Source organism: Cottoperca gobio, chromosome 7 (genome assembly GCF_900634415.1).
Source record: "Cottoperca gobio chromosome 7, fCotGob3.1, whole genome shotgun sequence".
Classification (NCBI taxonomy): Eukaryota; Metazoa; Chordata; class Actinopteri; order Perciformes; family Bovichtidae; genus Cottoperca; species Cottoperca gobio.
Window position 1 is genome coordinate 4,161,277 of NC_041361.1, and position 20,754 is coordinate 4,182,030.

Sequence of the window (20,754 nt, forward strand, 5' to 3'; positions counted from 1 at the left end):
TTTATCGCTCGGTGGTTTAGTAGGAGGTGGTGGAATACACGCCATTATATACAACCACTTGAAACAATTTGGGGTCATACGACCTCAGGAAGTCATTTCACGGGCTGCTACAGTACTTCAGGAGCGTTTTAGTGCCCTTTCTTCCCTGCACTATTTAAGGCTCTCCATCTCTCCATCAACTCCTTTTACTTTTTAGTCCCCTTTTCTTTTGTGCTGCTTTATTTTCTCTTTTCTGACAAATAATTCCCCAAAGATAGACTCAAGCGACAGACAACTGATAGTCTCCCCGTTCCCCAAGGCATCTAATTATCCGACCACTTTATAATTGGTCAAGTGCCATTACAGATAGCTAAAAAAAAGAAAAGAAAAGTTGATAATAACTGTTCTGCTGGGGAGTGTCGGTAAATGAGGTATACTTGTGGTTTGGAGTTGGGAGATGGAGGTTGTAGTTCCCGGCTGAGGAGCCGAAGCTAATTAGATCTTGTTTCCCTCGAGCTTTCCCGTGTCGCAGTTTGTCAGTCTTGTGGAATAAATGGGAACAGGTGCTGACTTGAGTAAAGTGGAGTGCATCTTTGTTTTCTCCACTCTCCTGTCATCATCTCTCCAAAGGGTTTTCATCAAACATACTCAGTTTATTGTTGCAGTAATTATATAGGGCGCAAAGAGACGTCAGAACACTTTCTGTTTGAATGATATATACGTCACATAAGATCAGTGTGTAATTACTGCATTCAGTGCTAAAATGTTTCCATTATGATGATTTGCACACTGTCTTCCAGGGTTCTCAAGGATCCCATTAAATGTTTTAAAAAGCACTGAATATATTAATCTAAAAGTAAAGCCTTAATTGGTTTTAAAACGTCCTAAACCAATATTTAAAAAGTCTAAATTATGCAAATAGGTCGGTCGGATTTTATGAATCGTTTTTTTTCCTAACCAACAACACTCGTATTTTCTTTGTGGCTTTCCATGTGTTCCAGTCTAGACAGTGTCCTTTTATTTAATATTTGCAGTAGATTATATAACTTTTTTACTGGACCAAAAACGGCAAAAATTGTGCCTAACACTAAGTAACTGAGGCTGTTTCTTTCTTCTACAATTCTGCTCATTGTAAAGTTGGTTTTAAATATAATTCTGAGTGGCATTAAAAGTCTTAAATGTAACTAACCTTAAGCCACTATTTCTTAGAAGTGGAAAATGACTTATGGCTGTTCATAACACTTAAAATATTTGCTATGGGAACAAACTGGGCTCAGAATTGTGATTAGCTGCAGCTGATGAATAAAATGTCTTCAGCTGAAGGATGTTTTCTCCAATCATGAGCTGTTTGAGTTTGAGTAACGCCCTCATTGTTCAACTCAGCAGGAAATGAAAGGACCTATGTCATTGTGTCTTCTTCTTGGGAGAATGCATTCCTTAGATTTATGAACAATAATCATGATCGTAGCTATCAGCTAGTAAGTAAGTGGATTGACTAACAGCCAAAAACATTAATTCAGGTATATTTCTTTCTGTTTTACTGCCATCTTTTTGTTCTATTACTACACTCAAACTGCACCCAGTTGTCTTCAGTTCAACAGTTAGTGAATTGCAATTCCATGATTAAGTCTACAGTAAAAGAATATTGATTTTGTGCACATTTGGACTGCTTGTTTTGCACCTTATGAAACTCTTGTTAACTCTTAGTAACTGTGAACAATTGTGAACAACTGTCAACTGTGTGATGACAGGCAGAGATCGTACCATTATTTTAAAACGGTCTACGGTTCTGAGTCACTGTAGCATATTTAACACTGGTCACTGCGTGCTAAATAGCCGGCAAGGCTACAGGTACATTAATTCTGCCGGTGCTCCTGGCGGCCGGTCCAGCCTTCTAATGTCTAATACTCTTTATTTGTAAAAAGTGCCTCAGCTACATTAATCTGCTCCTGCATGCTCCTCCTGTTGTTTTCAGAAATCTGTCACGTTGAGAAAGATTCCTGCTTTATGCCGTCCTGTCATGACCTCGACAACATTCACAACCTCATTTCCATGCAGACATGTGGAGCCTTTGGCTGTGCAGACACCTTAACATCACCCTAGTGAGGTGTGAGGACTAACAATAGGTTGCAACTTGATGGACGACTACTTATTGTCTCTGAAGCTAACTGTTCAAGTTAATGATATCATATCTTTCCCAGAATGCATTTGGTGCTTTTAGCTGTAATTTCCCACAGCTGAAGCGATGATTGCTTGATATTAAATGGTGGTTAAGGAATATTAAGTGCTAAATGGCTTACTGATGGACGTGTGACACTGTAAGAAATCTACTCTCAGATGGTTAAGTCACTTGAGTAGATCCATATGTTTCCCTGTGTATTTATGTAAAGTCAAGTACATCACAGAATAAATTGCTGGAAAATTGTCCCATTATGTAAAATGTGGCTCTCACACCTTGTTAAAGTAAATTACAGCTTAAACATCATTTCAACTAACATCCATTGATGAGCCCTGGTTCCATCGTGTTGTTTGATAGTTTGTTGTACTTATTGCTGTCATCAGTGGGAAACTTGTGTCGACTGAATACTGTAATAAACCTGAATGCAATTTAGACACGGGCGTGTTTAACATAAGAGGCAGCAGTCTCATTCTCTCTCTCTGGACAGCTGGCGATATCACTCATTTCATTGCTCGTCTCTCATAAGAAGACAGAATTCTTACATGCAAGTGGTGTGTTATTTCTCATCTAGGTGTTGACCTCAGATAGATGAAAAGTTATGATTGTCTGTTCTGATATTCAACATCTCGGTCGCGGCTCTTTTTGAGTGGAGCTTGCGCAAACATGTCCGGTCAGCGCAAAAAGAGACGGATCCACAACGCCATTGAATAATTCAAAGGACCCTGCCATGCTTTCATCCTGCCAGCGTTTAAAGCCTCTCACTGCACTATTGATCTGTGTGCTTTGGTCGTACCCCGTCGGATGTGTATTGAATGACCAAATTCAAATGAACAAGATTGTTGGAAAAAAGTTTTAAGCTTCTAAACTGATAAAGTGGAAAAACTTTGCAATGTTATTAAAGGCTTATATCCCAATGTCAAGTTTCTCCACTCAAACCTATGTGGACCATGTGTTGTCATTCTGTAACTCTAAAATGAATCTAGGCTAATTTTTATGTCCTTTTTTAATATTACGGGATTTGAGTCCCCTCTGAATATCCCTTAAGTACTTGAAGGCAAATGATTAGTACCATTTAATTATCTATTACGAAGCTATTAAGACCCCATTCCTAAATAAAAAAGATTTAATGGGGTTATTTCTTTCTTTTCTATGACAGGACCATAAAAAAGAACTGTGACATTAACGCAAAGGGTTCTTTAAATTTTAACTAGTCGATGCTCTTTAATGTCAAATAAGGACATTTAAGTAGAACACCGCATATAGTTTATACAACAGAATAATGTCACTATCAACTTACCACACATCATTCATCAAAAGCATCTCATCAAGGATTTAAACATAGATATGTTTAAATCTCTGAGATGCTTTTGATGAATGATGTGTGTCTGTGGTGACCTTATCGCTCTTGTTCACAAGCATTTTAATCGCAGACTACCTGTGCTTATCTGCACAAAAAGTAATGATTAGATAGATAGATTAATAATCAAATTAGACCCCACTCCATAGACACAAATTCAATTAAATATTTCGTCATCAATAACAGTTGACAACTGTTGAAACATTGTAAACAAGTGGGAGACGCTACATTTATAATACCTGCACCATCTAAATCTGAACTTTTCTACCCATCTCCATGTATTCCACCTTAAGTTGTGTTTCATTATCTTGAATGGAATCATGGTCAAACTACGCCTACACGTGCAACTTCTCTGGGACTCGGAGGGAAAGAAACCCCAATACATGTATTTTAAATAATGTATTACTCCTTTTTTTTTTTCGGCTTAACTTGCAGAAAAGAGAAGTGGAGTGGTGAAAAGCATCGATAGTGCATGCAGTTTGCAGCAGTTATGAGACAACAGAGTGGGTTGAGTGAGTGTGCCTGCAGTCTCTCCTGCTCAAAATCAAGCTGTGCCTAGCTAAAGTCTGTAAGCAGTGCAGTCTGATTGCCTGAGTGTTTCAATCTAGTCATTCCTGTGTGGGCTTTGACATTGACGCCAACAGACAGCCAACTTCTCCATGTGTAAGCAAACCAGGCTTTTCACCTGAGGTAGATCTTTGATGTAGCAGACCTGCAAATGGAAATAAGATGAAACATAGGTGTAATACTCTAGATGGGGCTTTTACAAAGACTGACGGCAGCATAAAATATTTAGAACAATAAGTAAATTTGCTGAAAATCGTAAAACTCTACAGACTGTTGTTGCACTGCTTTTAAAGTTACAACTGATTCATTATGTTTAACAAAGCTCCCAGTTCATTGGTTGTAATGTTTTTAGCTGACTTCTGAAATCTGCCAGAATGAGATTGTATTTGAGGACATGACCCAGCATTTAAAATATATATATGGCTGCTGCGGGGCCTCGTGCGACTCTGATATCCATTAAAGCTGCAGGTGATGGTCACATGCACTGACTCTCATACAATATACAAGGCTGTGTATATAGTGCGTGGGCCCATATTGATCCATATACAACCCGTTCCCTTTAGCAACAGTGACACACAGTATGTCATTAAATAGCAATATTAGAAATAAAAACTGGAATGTGTTTGTGGTGCTCACAGCGCTGCAAGATTACCTTTGAAAAGCACAAGAGCAGTCTGTCTTTCTGACCGGGTTATTCAGGATCCGCAGAGCTCACGGGGGACAGTTTCTTCTACTTTTCATTCAATGAGGCAAAGTGCTAACATGTGTGGAACACAAAAGGGAATTATATAATGTTCCTCCATGTCACATGCAATCCATACTGTTTAGGATGAAACATTAAATTGCCGGGGAATGTATTCATGCATGAAGCACATGTGAAAAATGTTAGTAGAAACAATAGTCAGCCCACGTCTTTCCTGCGAGCGCAACATTACCATCATTTTGCCTGACGAGAGCTTTCTTTTGTGCTTTTAAAACGTCTTGTGCAAAAGTTAAGTAAAAGGGTAAAAAAGCACTCAGCTGCAGACTCAATGATGGTGTCTATGTCAGGATCTGACACCTCCATTAACACCGACGAGTTGATTAACAGTACACAGGCAGGTGAAGTATTTCACTGAGTCTATGGCTTTTTCACACAACAGTGTCACTGTCTGCACAGGTAATCTGTTTTAGAAGAGACACGCTGTTCGGAATCAAGTCACACTGAGTTCATTTGTTGTATGGACCGCTTTTGTCGGCTTCAGATGGAATTAGATGATGGATGTACACCGTGTTATCCTCCTTATCCAGCCATGACCTTCTTCCTGTGCCGCCGATCCATCCGCAAGAAGGGGGAAAAGAGTTTTCTCAGGGTTTATCTGGAACACTCTAAGCACCATTGGAACTCATTTCTGTTTGAGTAAAAGTTTCACACTCACATTGGGCATAATTACCTGCTCTCCTTAATTGAATGTACTTATCTAAAGCCGTCTTCCCCTTGGCTACTTAATGACTTAATGAGAGGAAAGTTTTCCGTTATACTGTAAGAGCTATTACTATATTTACAGGTATGGCTTAATTAAAAAAATATTTTGCTCCTTTTGCATGCACAGTCATAACAAATGTTGAGAATACTTCTCTTGTGATTCACATAATATATAAAGTCTGAGCTGCGAGAATGTATTGCTTCATGTTGTCAAAAACAAAACATATGCACTGTAATTGATTTCTAAGTGTTTCTCCAGCATTATCATATCAATGACAGAATTCATAGAAGGTTTAATTTGTTGTGCTCATTCACAGATATTGATTCCTCACACACAAACGGCGCTATCATTTAAATATGATGGCACAACACCTTTGAATGACTTTGGAACGAGTCCACGCCCTCGCCGTATTCATCCCTGTGTCGATACGACTCGGGGTTTTTAAGTTATAGTCATGCTCCAGCAGGGTTCAATGGGATCTTGTGGATTCACCATCTGCACTGTTGACTTTGCGGCGTCATTGAGACACATAAGACAGTAAATCTGGGGTCAAACTAAAGACAGCAGGTTGTAACATAAAGAGTAGAAAATCCTCCCCTTTATTAAGAAAGTCATGCATGACAAAACAAGGAATGTGACGTTGTTAATGTGATTAAACTGCCGCTCTGTTGACATTTCATTAACTGCGAATCAGCAGTGTCGTGAGCGCCAGTGGCTCTCCACACTGCTGAGGCTGTGGATCATGTCTCAATTTATCAAGGAGCCCAACAGGGGAGAGATCTTCCCCCTGAGATGACATCCTGGTATATGAAAGCACTAAAAGTAAGCTTGAGATGGGGGAAACTGCAGCATCCTTGGCAATGACCCCCCGGCCTCCTGGAGTCAAAACTGTATAACCTATAAACATTACGTGCAGACAGATGGGGTTAAAAAAACAACAACTCCTGTTCGTGTTCTGTGGCTTGGAATCACTTTACTGTATATAGGAGACATTGTTCAAGTGTAAACTGTTCAACTGATTTTCATGGGATGAGAAACTGCATGGAAAGTATGACGGCCACAAACAATGTCCAATTATATAAACACTCCTCTGACATTATTATTATTATTATTGTTATTGAGGCCCATGTTGAATTCCACATTCACACATGAAGTACTTAAATACTACAGGGGTAGCCTGAACGTCTGAAGCCATCATCTATAATGTATGGCAACTAAGATTAGATAAGATGACCTACAAGATGTGTTGCATCAGAAGGCAAGCTGCATGTTTAACTGTGTAACAAATGGTATTATATGAGACAGATCAGCAGTGACTAATACAAAGGACCTCAGGATACAAAACACTACTTGAACGTGAAATACAAAATGTTGGTTCCTGAGAACAAGATTTCACAAAGAATCTGTGGCTCAGTGGCCTCACGAGAGATGACTGTTTTCTTTTTTATTACTATCCTTATTGCTGTTATTGCCCGGAGAGCTACATATCTGTTGGTGCCATGGGTAGAAAGATTATATTGAACTTTGAGCGTTCGAGCTGCCCACACTGGCACAGATTGAATTATTATCGATACACCATTTCATAAGAAGAATTAATAAAATTGTCCGCAGAGAAGGAGCCAGAGGGCAGAGTTTTGCTATTATGTAACGGTCACCTTAAGTTTAGTATCAACATGTCACCTTTTTGAGAAATCAATAGCAATGTGCTCCAATTCTGCACTGTACAAAGTCCAAACACTGACTTTCAACTGAGTCACCTTGTCAGGAAATGAAGCATGTCTTTGACTCTGGGTCAAAATGTGTGTGTGTTTGTGATGGAAGGTCTTTATAGCTTAATGAACGCAGGTTAAAGTAACAAGGCGATGGGGTGGTGACAAACAAGTGAGTCAACAAGGACTCATCATGGTTTTTACCGAGTGAAGAAGCTTCTGAGACGATAATTAGCCTGTAAATGAGATTTGATCCCCCTCCGCCAGCTGGTAATGGTAATGTGTGCAAATATTTTGAGAGCATGAATGATTGGCTTCTGTGTTCTGTCTCCTATATTTGCAGCCAGTCTCATTGGACACTGGTTTTAAATATCAACGGACTTCATAAAATGGCAGCCGCTATAAAGCCATAACAAACAGTCTCTTTGCTCGATGGCAGCGCTCCATCTTTGCACGGCTGAAAACTGGAAGTACTCAAGAGAATCATAATAGAAGAAAAATGTAAACAAATTCATGAAACCAGTGAGACCATCTGGTGTAAGAACATTAGGAATGTATACCGGAGCTTTAGCAATCGAGAAGCAAAGGGTATGAATGTTTTTAAACCTGAATAGATGAATAGTTTACTGCAACTATAAAGTTGTTTTCCTCATCTCATCTGTGCCTGTTGGCAGACATAAATATCAACTGTCACAGTGACTGAAACTGTTTCATTTATGTGTCTATTTTGTGTTGGCTCGTTTTTTGGAAATATAAACAACCCCATCGGGTTTTTTTTTCACATTGGCACGTCTCAAAGGAAATTCCTTTTTCTAAAAGAAAGGATAAGCAAATATTCTCAAGCTAATCAAAGCCCTACTCATGGACTACATCCACAGCTTTATATATATGTATATATATATATATATAAAAAGCTAAATTATGTCTCTGGAGCATGTTTTTAATATATTTCAAGGCATTGGGTGAGATTAGGGTAATCAATTTCAATGATTTCTGCCAGAAAGTCAAAGGAATTAATGTAGACGGTAGAAATTCATGACACCAGTGCTAACCTCATTAGATGGTCCTGCTGCTGCACCACACCTAACATTGATACTGCGGAGAATTATGGATTTGTCATCGCTTGCATTTCTCAGAGTTTATATTTGTTTAATTAAAAGACTTATGACATTGTAATTAAACAGTAAAAGCAAACTGTAGCTAGTGCTTGGAATCTTTTGTCTTTTCTTATAGCAAGTATGACTCTAAAGCCTGACTGATAGATTCTAGGCAATACTTATATACAGTATCGGTGTCAGTGCATGACTATTACCACCATGAGCCTGATCTGGTGGGTGTTGAGGACATTTTTAGCCACTTGGTCAACCACTTTGGACCAGACTGAAATAACTCAACAACTATAGGATGGATTGTTTTTGAATATTTGATTAGACTGTGTTCTCCAGAGGGTGAACCCTAATGACTTTAGTGATCCCCGACTTTTCCTACTGTGCCACGAGCAGGTCAACGTTTTCACTTGAATGAATTCTCTCAACATCTACTGGATGGATTGGCATAAAACTTACAGATATTCACAAAACGTTGGTGATCCCCTATATTTTTTCTCCAGTGCCATCATCAGGGCAACAATTCAATGCGTTCAACACTTTGGTTTGTGACAAAATACCTGCAAAACTAATGCCATTCCCCTCCACCTCAGCTCTACTTTGTGTTGGTGATAATTAGCTAATGTTAGCATGCTGTATGGAAAGCTAAGATGTTGAACGTGGCTTTTTGTGTGACAAAACAAAAGGTATAGACAACCCAAGTCCACTGAATACACAGTAGAGGAAGAAACAGCGAGAGATCTTGTGCCACAATGACCGTCTTTGCTCAAATCAATTGCTGCACATTGAATAAAATGTAGATTTTTGTCCTCACTGGGGCGTGAAATGTATAACATTTCATAATAGATGTCCTTTTACAATATCACAGTGCTTAACACCAAACAAAATGCTAAAAGTATAGAATCAGTTCGCCCCGGTCCAATTTACGTCCAAATTATAGCTTGAATGTTGTGTTTTCATGGTAAATCCCAACTGCCTCTGACCTGAGAGCGAGTCCCTTTGTGTGACAAAGCAGTGACTCATGGGAGCCTCCATGTTGTCTCATGTGCTGTAAGGCTGGATGATGTCCAAGCTGCTTATCCTGAAGGCGGCCAAACTTTTGCTTTCTGTCCCCACTGCAGGGTAGGCTCAAGATTTTGGCTGGCATTAGGCTGACAGAACAATCCCTTTAAGATCTCTGGCATCTTCACTGTGGCCTTATGAAATCTCTATTATATTGCCTTTTGATGCTCATATGTTTTATATTTATTAGTGAAGAGGAGATCACATAAACTGAAATGAATGCATAACTGAGCTCACAGTTCCCCCCCCCCCCCCACCCAGCTGACACTGTCACTTTGACTGCTCATGTTGAAGAAAAATAAAAATCACTCTCCCACAATCAATACGAAAGCTGTCATGGCACAATCGATTACTTCTTATTTAAATCCGCGAGAGCTACTCAAGATGTTCTGTTTTCTCATCCTCGTGGCATCAAACCTTTTGTTAAAGTCTGAGTAAATATTATGCAGCACGTCCTCAACACAGCAGGACAGTGATGGATTATTGGGTTGATAGTGAGATTATGCAGGTGAGACAGCTCCAAGCCTTTAATCCCACGCTCTTTTCAGGGAAACTATGTGTTGTCTGTGCTCCGTTTGTTCTGTTCGGAAGATGCAGTTTTATTTTTCTTCTTCTAACTTGTTAGAAGTCAGAGCAGGGTACCAGATGCACAACTGAGTGTTAGAGGTTAGTGACAGCTCCAATACAGGGAACATAAGCAAAACCTTTTGGTATTTATATTGTTCTCATCGTCGTCGATCTTGGCTTTAAGAATTTGAAAGCAACGCTCAGCAGAATAAAATCCTACGTTTGAAAAAGAAAAGAAAAGAAAACGTTCCCCTCCCGCCAGCATCCCCTAACTAGGCCTGCTAGTGCACACTAATTAAATGTCAGAAATCAATTTGAGTGAAACCTAACATATCGAGAAAGAGAATGCACAGGAGGAGTCGGCTACAGAGTAGGTTTTGTCACTGTGCTTGGTGCCAGCAGTGGTTTGAATTGCCTACAGAGGGATTTACAAACAGCAGAAAGGGGATAAAATAGTGCCAAGAATAAAAGGCAAGGCTTTGGGCAGCATTCACTCATTACTGTCCTGAGAATTGACCACATGGGCGCTTGGGTGGACAACGTGAATTGAGTTGGAACTAATCCTGAACTAAAGTAGCTGCTCCTTTGTAGCCATAGCATGGTAGATGGGGGACGTCTGCAATCTGGGGTTGAGAGAGACAGCTTCATGGATTTGGTCTGCTCAGTTGTAAAAGTCAAGTTGAGGGGCACAGATGGAAGGCCACTGGTCTGTGAACTCACGGAAAACAATTGCTTTCAGGATTTTTTTCTTGTATTTGCTCTCCTGCTTGTTTGTGATGGCTGGAGTCTCTACGGGTGTAAGGATTTAAGCGAGTACATGGGATTTAGTTGGGTTTCAGGGAACGGGGCTGCATGAATGAGCTAATGTATCGTTGTGTGCACCAAATTACACTTAGCACAGTGAGCTAGTCAGAATCAATTCTCCTGTCCAGACCTCACTCTCTCCTCAATTACCACCCTGGTTCCGGGTTATTGAGGCTCTGTAAAGGTGACAGAGCACACCTTGGGAGCACTGTCCAGGTGTGATAAAGCACTAACAAGTCAGAGTGCAGCGCCCCTGGACGGATTTGGCGTCACGGCTGGTGTGTTCCCATTACAAGGTGCTCTCTAATTTTATATGAGCAATGGATCAAATGACTTTGTGATGTGCAAGGGGTTGCGTGTCAAGACATATTTGCAGAAGTATCACCACATTTGCTGTCTTGCCTTGCTTTAGCGAGCGTTTTAGCATCTTTCAGCTCTGTGTTTTGGTTTTACAGAACGCAACTTTTACTGTTTTGATTAAATCGTATTGCTATCATCAACCTCATGCACAGCAGGCAGCTGTTTGTTCAGAAGTTCTGAAAAGCACACTGTATGCTTAATGTTGCCCAGGACAAAATAGCAAGAGCTTGTAAACTAACTGGTGAACATGATGGAGCAACATAGTGGAGCATTTATTAGCTAAAGAGACAGATATTGCACCTTGAAGTTGGTGGAGACCAAAACTGAGCTAAAAGGTGAATATTTTAAACTTGTGCCCTTTCAAACACATCTCTCTAACTTCATAACAACGTTTTATTTTAATGCTGCTGAATTTTAATTCCGGTCTGACACTTGATATTTACCTGTAGGGCTAAATTAATATATTGCCTGTGAACAAGTGAAAGTAAAAAGCAGATGTGTGTGTGCATGTGTGCATATATTGGGTTGCCTCTTAACATTTTCAGCATATCTTCATAGACTGATGAGGTAATGCAACACAATAAAATGCTGGGGGGGAGTAAGCCACAGTGCCTGAGGGCCTCTGTCTCTAATGATGGAAGAGAGAGGCGGCTGCAAGGTCTCTTCCCTGACAGACAGCACACCAGACAACTAGTTAACCCTCTTCTCTCTGCTCAGCCTATATTCAGCCACAACCTCTGCTCTCCACACATCATCTGTCTCCCCAGTTCCAAACTCACTCCACAGAGGAAAGACTTAGTCCTGCAGACTGACTGTGCCTGCTTGTACCTCATTTAGAAAGCTGCTGAGTGGAAGTTGCCCACGCCCCCCCCCCCCCCTCCCCCTCTTTGTCTGAAAGCTTATGATTATCTCAGCAAGTCAACTTTGTTACCTGAAACAGTGCATGCTTCTGCAGTTTCTGACTGCTGCTGCAATATCCCTAAAGTCAGTCAGTGTAGCTGTTTTCCGTGCTGTATAGGAGAAACAATCAAAAGCCTGGAGCTGTAGTTACACTCAGCCTGTATTGAGTATCATAAGCAACTAACCACTAATTACCACAAGTGCTGGTGCACTTTGCTCTTGCTTATAGCTGTATAATGACCCAACTGATAAGACCAGAACAAGAGCTGGACCCGGTGACGAGGGGATGCAAAGAGGGAGCTTTCAACCCCAAGCCCTGGGCGTAAATTACGTAACAATATAGTAAAATATTCATGAAACACCATGGGGATGGAAACCTGCCTGCTCTGAAGTGCTGAGCAAACACTTCACCCTCAGCCACTCTAAGACTGTGAGGAGGATAAGGAAAAGCCCAAAAGTAAGGAGCTGAAAAACAATTGCAAGCATGAAGTCAGTTACAGGAAACAAATGATTTCCCTGGTGAGGACAGCGAGCAGCGGTAACAGCATTAGTTCCAAATTCATATTGGTGGTTTGTTATGTGTATTGTATGGTTTCATGAGTGTGCTCTTTGTGTTTATTAAATCATCAAATAAACATGAAAATTTGATGAAGCAACTCTAAAAAAACACACACACACACAGCACACACACGCACACACGCAGCATGAAAAGAGACAAAGAGCTGCAACAATCCAGCAGACCTACTGTAAAACCACAAGCAGCGACTGACCTGCACAAAACACCTCATAAGAGCTTATTATCGTTTCAATCATTGTTTTGTAGACAACCCAGAACAATCTAGAAACGGTATTATATATTTCTTTATGGTTTATTACATAGCTTGGTTTCAACCCTGCAGTTCAGGTGCAGAAAAGGAAAACAGGTTGAAAGGCTGAGAGAAGCCATGCACGACTTCTGAAGCCATTAGAGGGATGTGATGAGCAGTGAAACTCTCTCTGCCACTCAAGGGAGCCCTACTTATGGTTTTATGTGACTTTAATGAAGGAGAAAAGAGCCGGAACCTGCCGAGCCGAGCGGTGCCATGCAAGACTACAACCTTAGCTTTACTTATTAGTATCAATATCCTTACGGCGAGCACAGAGAACTGCATTTAATTGCAGCAGAGTGGTTTTCTGATGGCTTTTGCTGACTTTTAAATTCTCACCTCATCTTCCTCTGCTTCAGTTAGTGATTACCCGCTTTTCAACCATCGCCTTTGGACAATTGCCAGAGAATGAGCATCATTTGGTTCCCAATTTACCAGAATTTCATGCATGAGAGAAAAGAAAAGATCGGCCAACTTAATATCCATACTCTATAACAGGGGTGGGGAACCTCCGGCCTCCAGGCCGTATTCGGCCCGGCCCTTGAGGTAATTCATAAAACGCACGTAAAAAACGATTATTTCTTTGTGGAAGTAAAAGTTCAGTGTGTCTAGTTTGTGCGGACGTACTTGCGGTGATGAAAAATAATCTCGAGCATCATTACTGCACGAAACATGCCGAACTGCACGAGCTGAAAGGACGAGTGCGTTTGGATAAAGTTAACGCTCTTCGGCGGAGTTTGGCCGAACAAGCAGCTCTCTGCAGAGCGGAACATACAAACATGGACAGATAGAGAGGTAGACCACCACACCAAGAACAGACTGTTCCACCACTGCTGTGCAATTATCACTGCCATGTGCAATACTCGTTTTATTTTCTATCAACCACTTGGTACTTTTTATTCTATTTAATTATTGTGTACTGCCTTTTTACTTCATATGTTCTTTTGCTGTGACACGATACATTTCCCTGTTGTGGGACTAAAGGATTGTTTTCTGATAAAACAGAAAGATACATGGATACAAAAGTTGCTTTTTTGCACAGCATAAAAGAAAGGTGAAATGCAAAAAAAATTGCAGAGGTTATGAGTTCAATAATTAGTACGGCCCCTCGAAGGATGTTGTAAAAAAAAATGGCCCTTGATAGGAAAAAGGTTTCCCCCCCCCCCCCCTGCTCTATAACATCCCTCTAGTAATACATTGCCAGGCCACACTGTCCCCCTTAAAATAACAACCTGAGCAAATTGTAATAAAATGTTTTTTTCGAAAGCCTCATTCTTCTTAAAGTCAACCTGAACAGCAGGTTAATTAAACTAAATCCAACAATGGAATCAAGGTAATTCAAATATAATGCATCTGTGCAAAACAGAGTATGGTGGATGTTAGAGATAATGAGCTAAATTAGGCACAGTGGGAACATTTGATCAACTTGTTTACATTATTACATTAGTTTGCATGCAGATTAAATACTGAAGATAAAAATTATAGAAGCAAGGGCACGAATGAACTACAACAAGGTGTGATACGCTTCTGGTTCACTCTACCTCATGCATAATTAATACCATCTTGTGACTGTGTGTATTAATATTATTAAAAATATTAAACCCAGTATTATTCTTTTCACCTGAGGCCACTCCTGGGCCCAATACAAATCACATTTCCATGGCTTCTTGTTTCCCTATCAGTGTGATTCATGACAAATTGTTCCGCCTGTCGAGTGCAAAAAAAAAGAAGATAAGTCGATTAAAGGCTTTTAAAGCTTCCCAGTTCTCTAGACATGTTTATTTGAAATACTACAGAAATGAATATCTAAAGAGCGATGTCTTAAGAATGATCGCCACAAGTGTTGGCGTTTGGTGCAACAGTATGAAAAAAACTAAAATAAGAAAGAATTTAAAAGATAGAAAGAAAAAGACACGCCAGGGCGAAGTCACTCTGACCTGTTAGGTCTGTTAGATATGTTCTGTTGGGAGTCTGTATTTCAGACGGGGTTGATGAAGCATTTGTCTGTCAGATTTGAGCAATATATACCGATTCACTCTTCAGCTGATTGGAGGTGTTCCAATAGTAAAGTTGGGCAACTTATTGCTGTTGTGCAATACATTATCACAGTGTTAAATATTCCAAATGGAGAAACCCTCGAAATGTCGGGACACTTGTGCGTTTTCCAGGTTGCATGTTCTTACGTCCTGTACATAGCACCACTGTGACCAACCTGCCTGTTCACCATTCATGTTAGATCCTGGATGTACTGAAATGTTGGTGTTAAAAAAACAAACCTGAAACATGTCAGAAGTGTTTCATCATCCAGTGACTCGAGACTTCCAAATACTGTTTGAAGCAGGAATGACGATCACTGGAGGTGGATGCATTTCCACATACTCTATAACCTAAAAGCCTGTTCTTACACTTCTCCCTCCTTTCATCTGATCCCACCGCTGATGCAGAGAGTCAGACAGGATCAGCTCATGGTTATTCGGCTGCAGTGCTGGGAGATGCAGAACATGCTCTGCTAATGGCTTCTCCCAATACCCATGTCAAGGAGAGACTGGAGATTCTTAGATAGCAATAGTGCAGGCCACTCAATGCTTGCGTGACCATCCAGTATAACTTACTTTAATGTAGCTAAAGAAATTGAGGCACAAACTCTTGCATGTCCTTTTTCTTCATTAAGAGACTTCATTGTCAGTTCCAAATATCAAAGTGTATGTGTCCGCTATCTCGTGCGATGAGTAGTTTGGAGAAAAGTATTTTTTAGTAACAGTCTTTTGAAATATAGTGTTTCTTGCTTTGAGTGAAGTGGCAGCATCCTGTAGCATTCTCATCTGTCTCTCAATGGGATGTGTCCTTCATGTTCAAGGCCCTCTCTAGCAGGTTGTTCAACCCCACTGGGCAGATACCTTTTTAAGGCCATTGTCCATCAAAGAAAAGGATTCCTGCTCGCTCTGACTTTGGCCTAGAGGGAGAAAAACTTCCTTTCAGTCCACCTCAGCTGCTATCAAAATCTGTGTATCAATATATTCACATTCATACTTTTGCCCAAGAACACCAGAGCAGCTCAATGCCCTTTGGATTTAAGAAAAAAGGAAAAACTAAGCAACTTGTTCCCACTGCTTTTGGCATGCTGTTTGGAGCACACAACAACTCTTTGGCAAAACCCTGTCCAAATAGAGGCTTGCCAATTAGCTGTGTGAAGACGTCTCACAAGCCTGTGAGTGGACAAGGCCCTCCTCTGGCGACTTCATGTACCCTCCGCAAGGAGGCTGGCAGCTTTTCCAGTCTTGTTTTGAACATTTGGGGTTGGGTTTTTGGGTCTCTTTGGATTCACGCTTCAGCTTGCAAGTAAAGGTGGCATCAATGGGGTAGGACATTATTTTGGGAGGTGTTTATGTCTCTCTTCCGCCCTGTGCTCTGTACTAAGAAGAGACAGAGTTGCTGTCTCCCACACCCTCTGCTTGAAAATAATGGCTTATTGCGGACTAGTTGTTGTTGACGGCCTGCTTTGGAAACATCTCCCACATAATTGGTGTATAGATATAACACAGTCCTGTGCAGGCTGAGAAAATGATGTCCTGTGACATTAAAGTGCTGGGGCAGCGTACTGACTATGTCTGTTTTTTGCTGAGCAATGAGATGGTTCCGGTGTGAGATATGTCACCGAGCTGCAAGAATAATAATGCCCATGTGTATCCCGCTGATTTCGTGTGACAGTCTGTGACACAAGAAGACATGGATGTTCAGCACTATGGTTTGTGATGGATGGATACTGATGCCAGCCTTGTATTAGGTAGCTCATCCATCACTTTCTAAAAAAGCAGCAAGGGTGTAGGCATGCAGCATTTATTGTGGTTGACTTCTGACATGCAAATGAGGCTTGTGACGCGGCGTATTGTTCTATTCACCCTCCAGCCCTCTGCTGAGCAGTTAGTCAGCACAAGAATGGCGGCAGGCAGGTAGGATATTGTTTAATCAATGTAACAGCAGGGATTTCAGGCTTCATCTTCTCTAGGGCTCTTTTAAAAGATGAAGCCTGCAATAATAGAACAATGGCTTCATATTGTATTTCTACACAACGATGGAAGTTCTAGCAGTGTTCTCTGCTTCTTCACTAATCACTTCAATAATAGATAAAGAACTGGGAAAGTAAGCCTATTAGATACTTATTGGGCACATACATGCACATTTTAGTGAGTAGATTAATATAAATAAGGCTCTCATTTGTATTCATTGTGCAAGGGGTTACAATACATAACCCCTGTCTTCTTGCATCTAGTCTGGCAGTGAATATCGGGGTGAAAACAGAGACAACCTGTTGTGACACAGTCCTTATGCTCATTAGTTTGTTTGTGGCCTGGACTTTTGTTTGACAGCACTAAGCAGGTATTACAGAAGTCCTGTCATCTGTTGTTTAGGCTGTGTGTTGCTCTTATTTGCACATTATATTTACATCTGCTGAGCCAACACAATGCAGAGGCTCATTTTATGCACTATATACAATAGCAGTGCAATGAGCTCATGATGCCATGCATGGCTTCCTCGTATTAATTAGTAGAAATCAACACTAAGGACTCTTGGCAAATTAATGTCATTGGTGAGGAGAAATATTGTGTAAGGATCAGATCCTAGTTCTCTAGACACGTGGGAAAACATGTCTGAATCTAATGTGATTCAAGCTTCAGAGGGAAATAAAAAAAGAAGAAAAAAGAAAAGCAATAAGAACGCGGACTGGAAATTTCTGAATGAAAAGTGTTTGTGATTGTGTGTGCATGTTTATTCCATTAAAGTTAAGTTTGCTTACAGTGTGGACTGCAACAATGATCAGAAAGATATTGAAGAAAAAGTAAAGTAAGAAGTAGATGCTGTGGAAGAAACTGACCTTGAAGAGACGCAAAATGTTGGCTACCATGATTGACACGGAGCTGGCAGATGCACCAATCACTCCCACCACTCTCTCAGGCTTAGTGATGATGGGCGGCCCTCCGCTGAGACACTTGACATCAGTTGAGTCTTTCTCAATCAGCGCCTGAACAAATGTCAGCGACTGCTCCAGAGCATGGGTGTCCCGGGAGCAGGTGTCCAGAATGCGCGCCCCCAGAGTGATATTAGGCAGCAGCTCATTGTCATTATTGATACGATCCAGGGCAAATAACATGGCCTCCAGCCTATGGATCCCCTTCTCCTTCTTCAGCTCCCCACAGGCTTTGCCATCGTTTCCCCTCGCATGCACTGGGAACAGCCCACCCAGAGATATGTCCCCATCGATGCGAATTGAATTGAGGTGTGTGTGGCCTGGCATTTTGGGTTTGGCTGCCAAGGCGATCGAGAAATAACAAGCCAGCAGCAACACCCAGCAGCAGACACCTCTGTTGCAGCCAATCCACGCTCTCTCAAAGCCTCCTCTCAGAGTCATAATGAAAGGCTAAATCCGCATCCAAATACAAGCTCAAGTCCTTTGAAAACAAAAGCGGCGTGCGCACATATACCCACACAAACACACACACACAAATGTTCTGAAGGGTAGCCGCAATGTTTTTTCAGAGCAGTCGTCTTCAGTAGTCCCTTCTCATGGTTTCTAGCTCTGACACAAACTCAGTAATAATTATGCCGCCTCGCTCTCTTTATCTCTCCTTCTTTCTTCTTTCCTTCTTTGTGTTTTACTCTTTTTCAGCACCTGAGAGTAGTGGCTACATGCGACAATAAACAGCACAAGGGTGAGCTGAGACCGAGTCCACAGAGAGCTTTCTCATTAGGCAAGAATCAAAGTGGGAAGTTAGCCTCTCTTCTCTGCTTCTCCCGGTTCACTCCAGTGCATTTAGCGCTCCTCTTGGTCCTTCAAGCAGGCAGAAAGTCATGAGCTGACCCAGTGGGTTCAGCAGCAGGCTCCTGGAAAAAAAAAAAAAAGAGAGGAGAGGTGTTAGACACTAAAGAAACAACTGAAAGAACAACTCTGTATTTCTTACAAAAATGAGAAATTAAATCTGTCATATTGATCTGATCGGGTTTGCCTTGTATTAGCCTCCAACACAACCCTACTTCAATCAGTGGATGGGAGACAAGGTGCTATGTCACCCTTTAATTGACGTCCTATTCAGAACCGAACCACACATTTCCATTGGACAGTCAGAGATCCAAACTAGTTTCTGGATCCTAAAACTCAAGCAGATACCTGGACCCAGCTCTCCACACAGGAAATCTGTTCCATGTTGCACCCATGCCTCCACTGCTTTCAGAGCACTGCAATGAATTATTTCTATGTGCCTTGAGCATAACTGATTTGCTGCTGCTTGGCACCGTTCCATAGGCTTCATAACCGCACGCTGTTCTGCTCATATATACTCTCCGGAGTGTTTTACCAAAAGGTTATGAAATATAGTGCTAAATTAAGAGCATGGGATGCTGATAATCAAAGAAACAATATTCCTCGGGTAATGAACACATCTGCTCTTTGCACATCTGAGTCCTTGTAGTCTCTCCTTCCTCTAGTATAGAGGTAATGGGTATATATGTGTGTGTGCTTTCTCCCAACAGCTTCCCCCACAGTGCCAGACTAATAGAGCAGAGGATTTGGACACAGTGGGAGAGTCCTGCAACACTCCCTCTCCCTCTCAATTGACCATCTCACACACGTATCTGTCAGGCTTTACTTCATGCTGCTTTTGTATGCTAACATACAGCCTCCTGTAGTGGTGCGGCCTGTTATGGAGGACACAGAGGGCAAAATCTCACTCAGGACTGGAAAGTTGTGCTACCTTGCAGCAGCTGTCAAACCCCTTCACTCTGGAGGAGGGATATTTTTGCAGGTATTTTACTGGGGGGTTGAGGTATGGTGGCTGGCAGTAATATTCTTCTGTAAAGTTGAGTACATATTTGTAGAACTATCTCATTAAAGCTGAGGTGCCAAGAGGTTTGCCACGACTCATGAATTAAAGACAGCGTTGCCGCCTGCCAGTCACGTGTGCATCTTAGCTTTCTCATACTTTGGACATCAAATCAAATAATAAAGAAGTCCTGCTCTAACACTACACAGTGGCCTATCTTGTGCTGCTTCTCCCATCCTGCTGGGTACCAAAAGAAGATATTTATATCATCCTGCACGGATCATCCACCTAAAACACAGCATCCATTATGGATGAAGGCCTACCAGTCGCTGCAAAACAACTCGTTCTAAAGGGGAAGCCTAAGAGAAGGATGAGAGAAGGATGGTAAAGCCTAGAGGACGGGTGGCTTGGTCTTTGTGAAAGAGTTGAAAACAAACAAACGGATAGGAAGCTGCTGCACTTGCTCAAGGTGGTGTCTGGGTAATGATGATGGAGCGCCACCTGCTTTTTAACCACCATTATAAAAAGACCATATAGAAGGAAAATGGCCCATGTTGTATGGACCATAATGATTCTCCAGCGCACTCTACGCTTTACTTTGAAAAGATTTGCAGCATGGGTGGGCCCGAATATATCTTTTTAATTTGACAATTGCATTACTCTTCGTGGGCATTTTGATAATAATGTATAAGAGAATAATAATCTCATAAAAAGCTGCAGTGAGGGAATGTGCTTCTTATTTCAAATCACCTTCTACGTTGTTGTTGTTATTATTATGATTACAAACTAATAAAGCTACAATAGGGATGACATTACAGTGCACCATGCTGAACAAAACTACCAGACAAATGTCTTTTAGTGTTAGACAATAAGTCGTTTTAAGAATAGTCCTTGACATCTGAGAGATGAAGTCCTCCCGGCCTCTCAAGATCTTTTTGGAAAGGGTGGACAGCAGTGCCCCTTCACTGTCATCACTCTGTAACACTGCATGCTCAGTGGCAGCTTCACCAGATGTTT

The 20,754-nt window shown here is 41.2% G+C and overlaps 1 protein-coding gene across 2 annotated transcripts in view; it reads right to left on the bottom strand.

Moving 5' to 3' along the window:
- The window catches only part of LOC115010956 (metabotropic glutamate receptor 4-like), a 167,356-nt gene that overhangs the window by 102,130 nt on the left and 44,472 nt on the right, over positions 1–20,754 (bottom strand). For both annotated transcript variants that reach the window (XM_029435886.1, XM_029435887.1), the window contains exon 2: positions 17,796–18,802. In XM_029435886.1, the coding sequence (XP_029291746.1) occupies positions 17,796–18,329 (534 nt within the window). In that variant the 5' untranslated portion in view covers positions 18,330–18,802. The remainder of the gene's footprint in view (positions 1–17,795; positions 18,803–20,754) is intronic.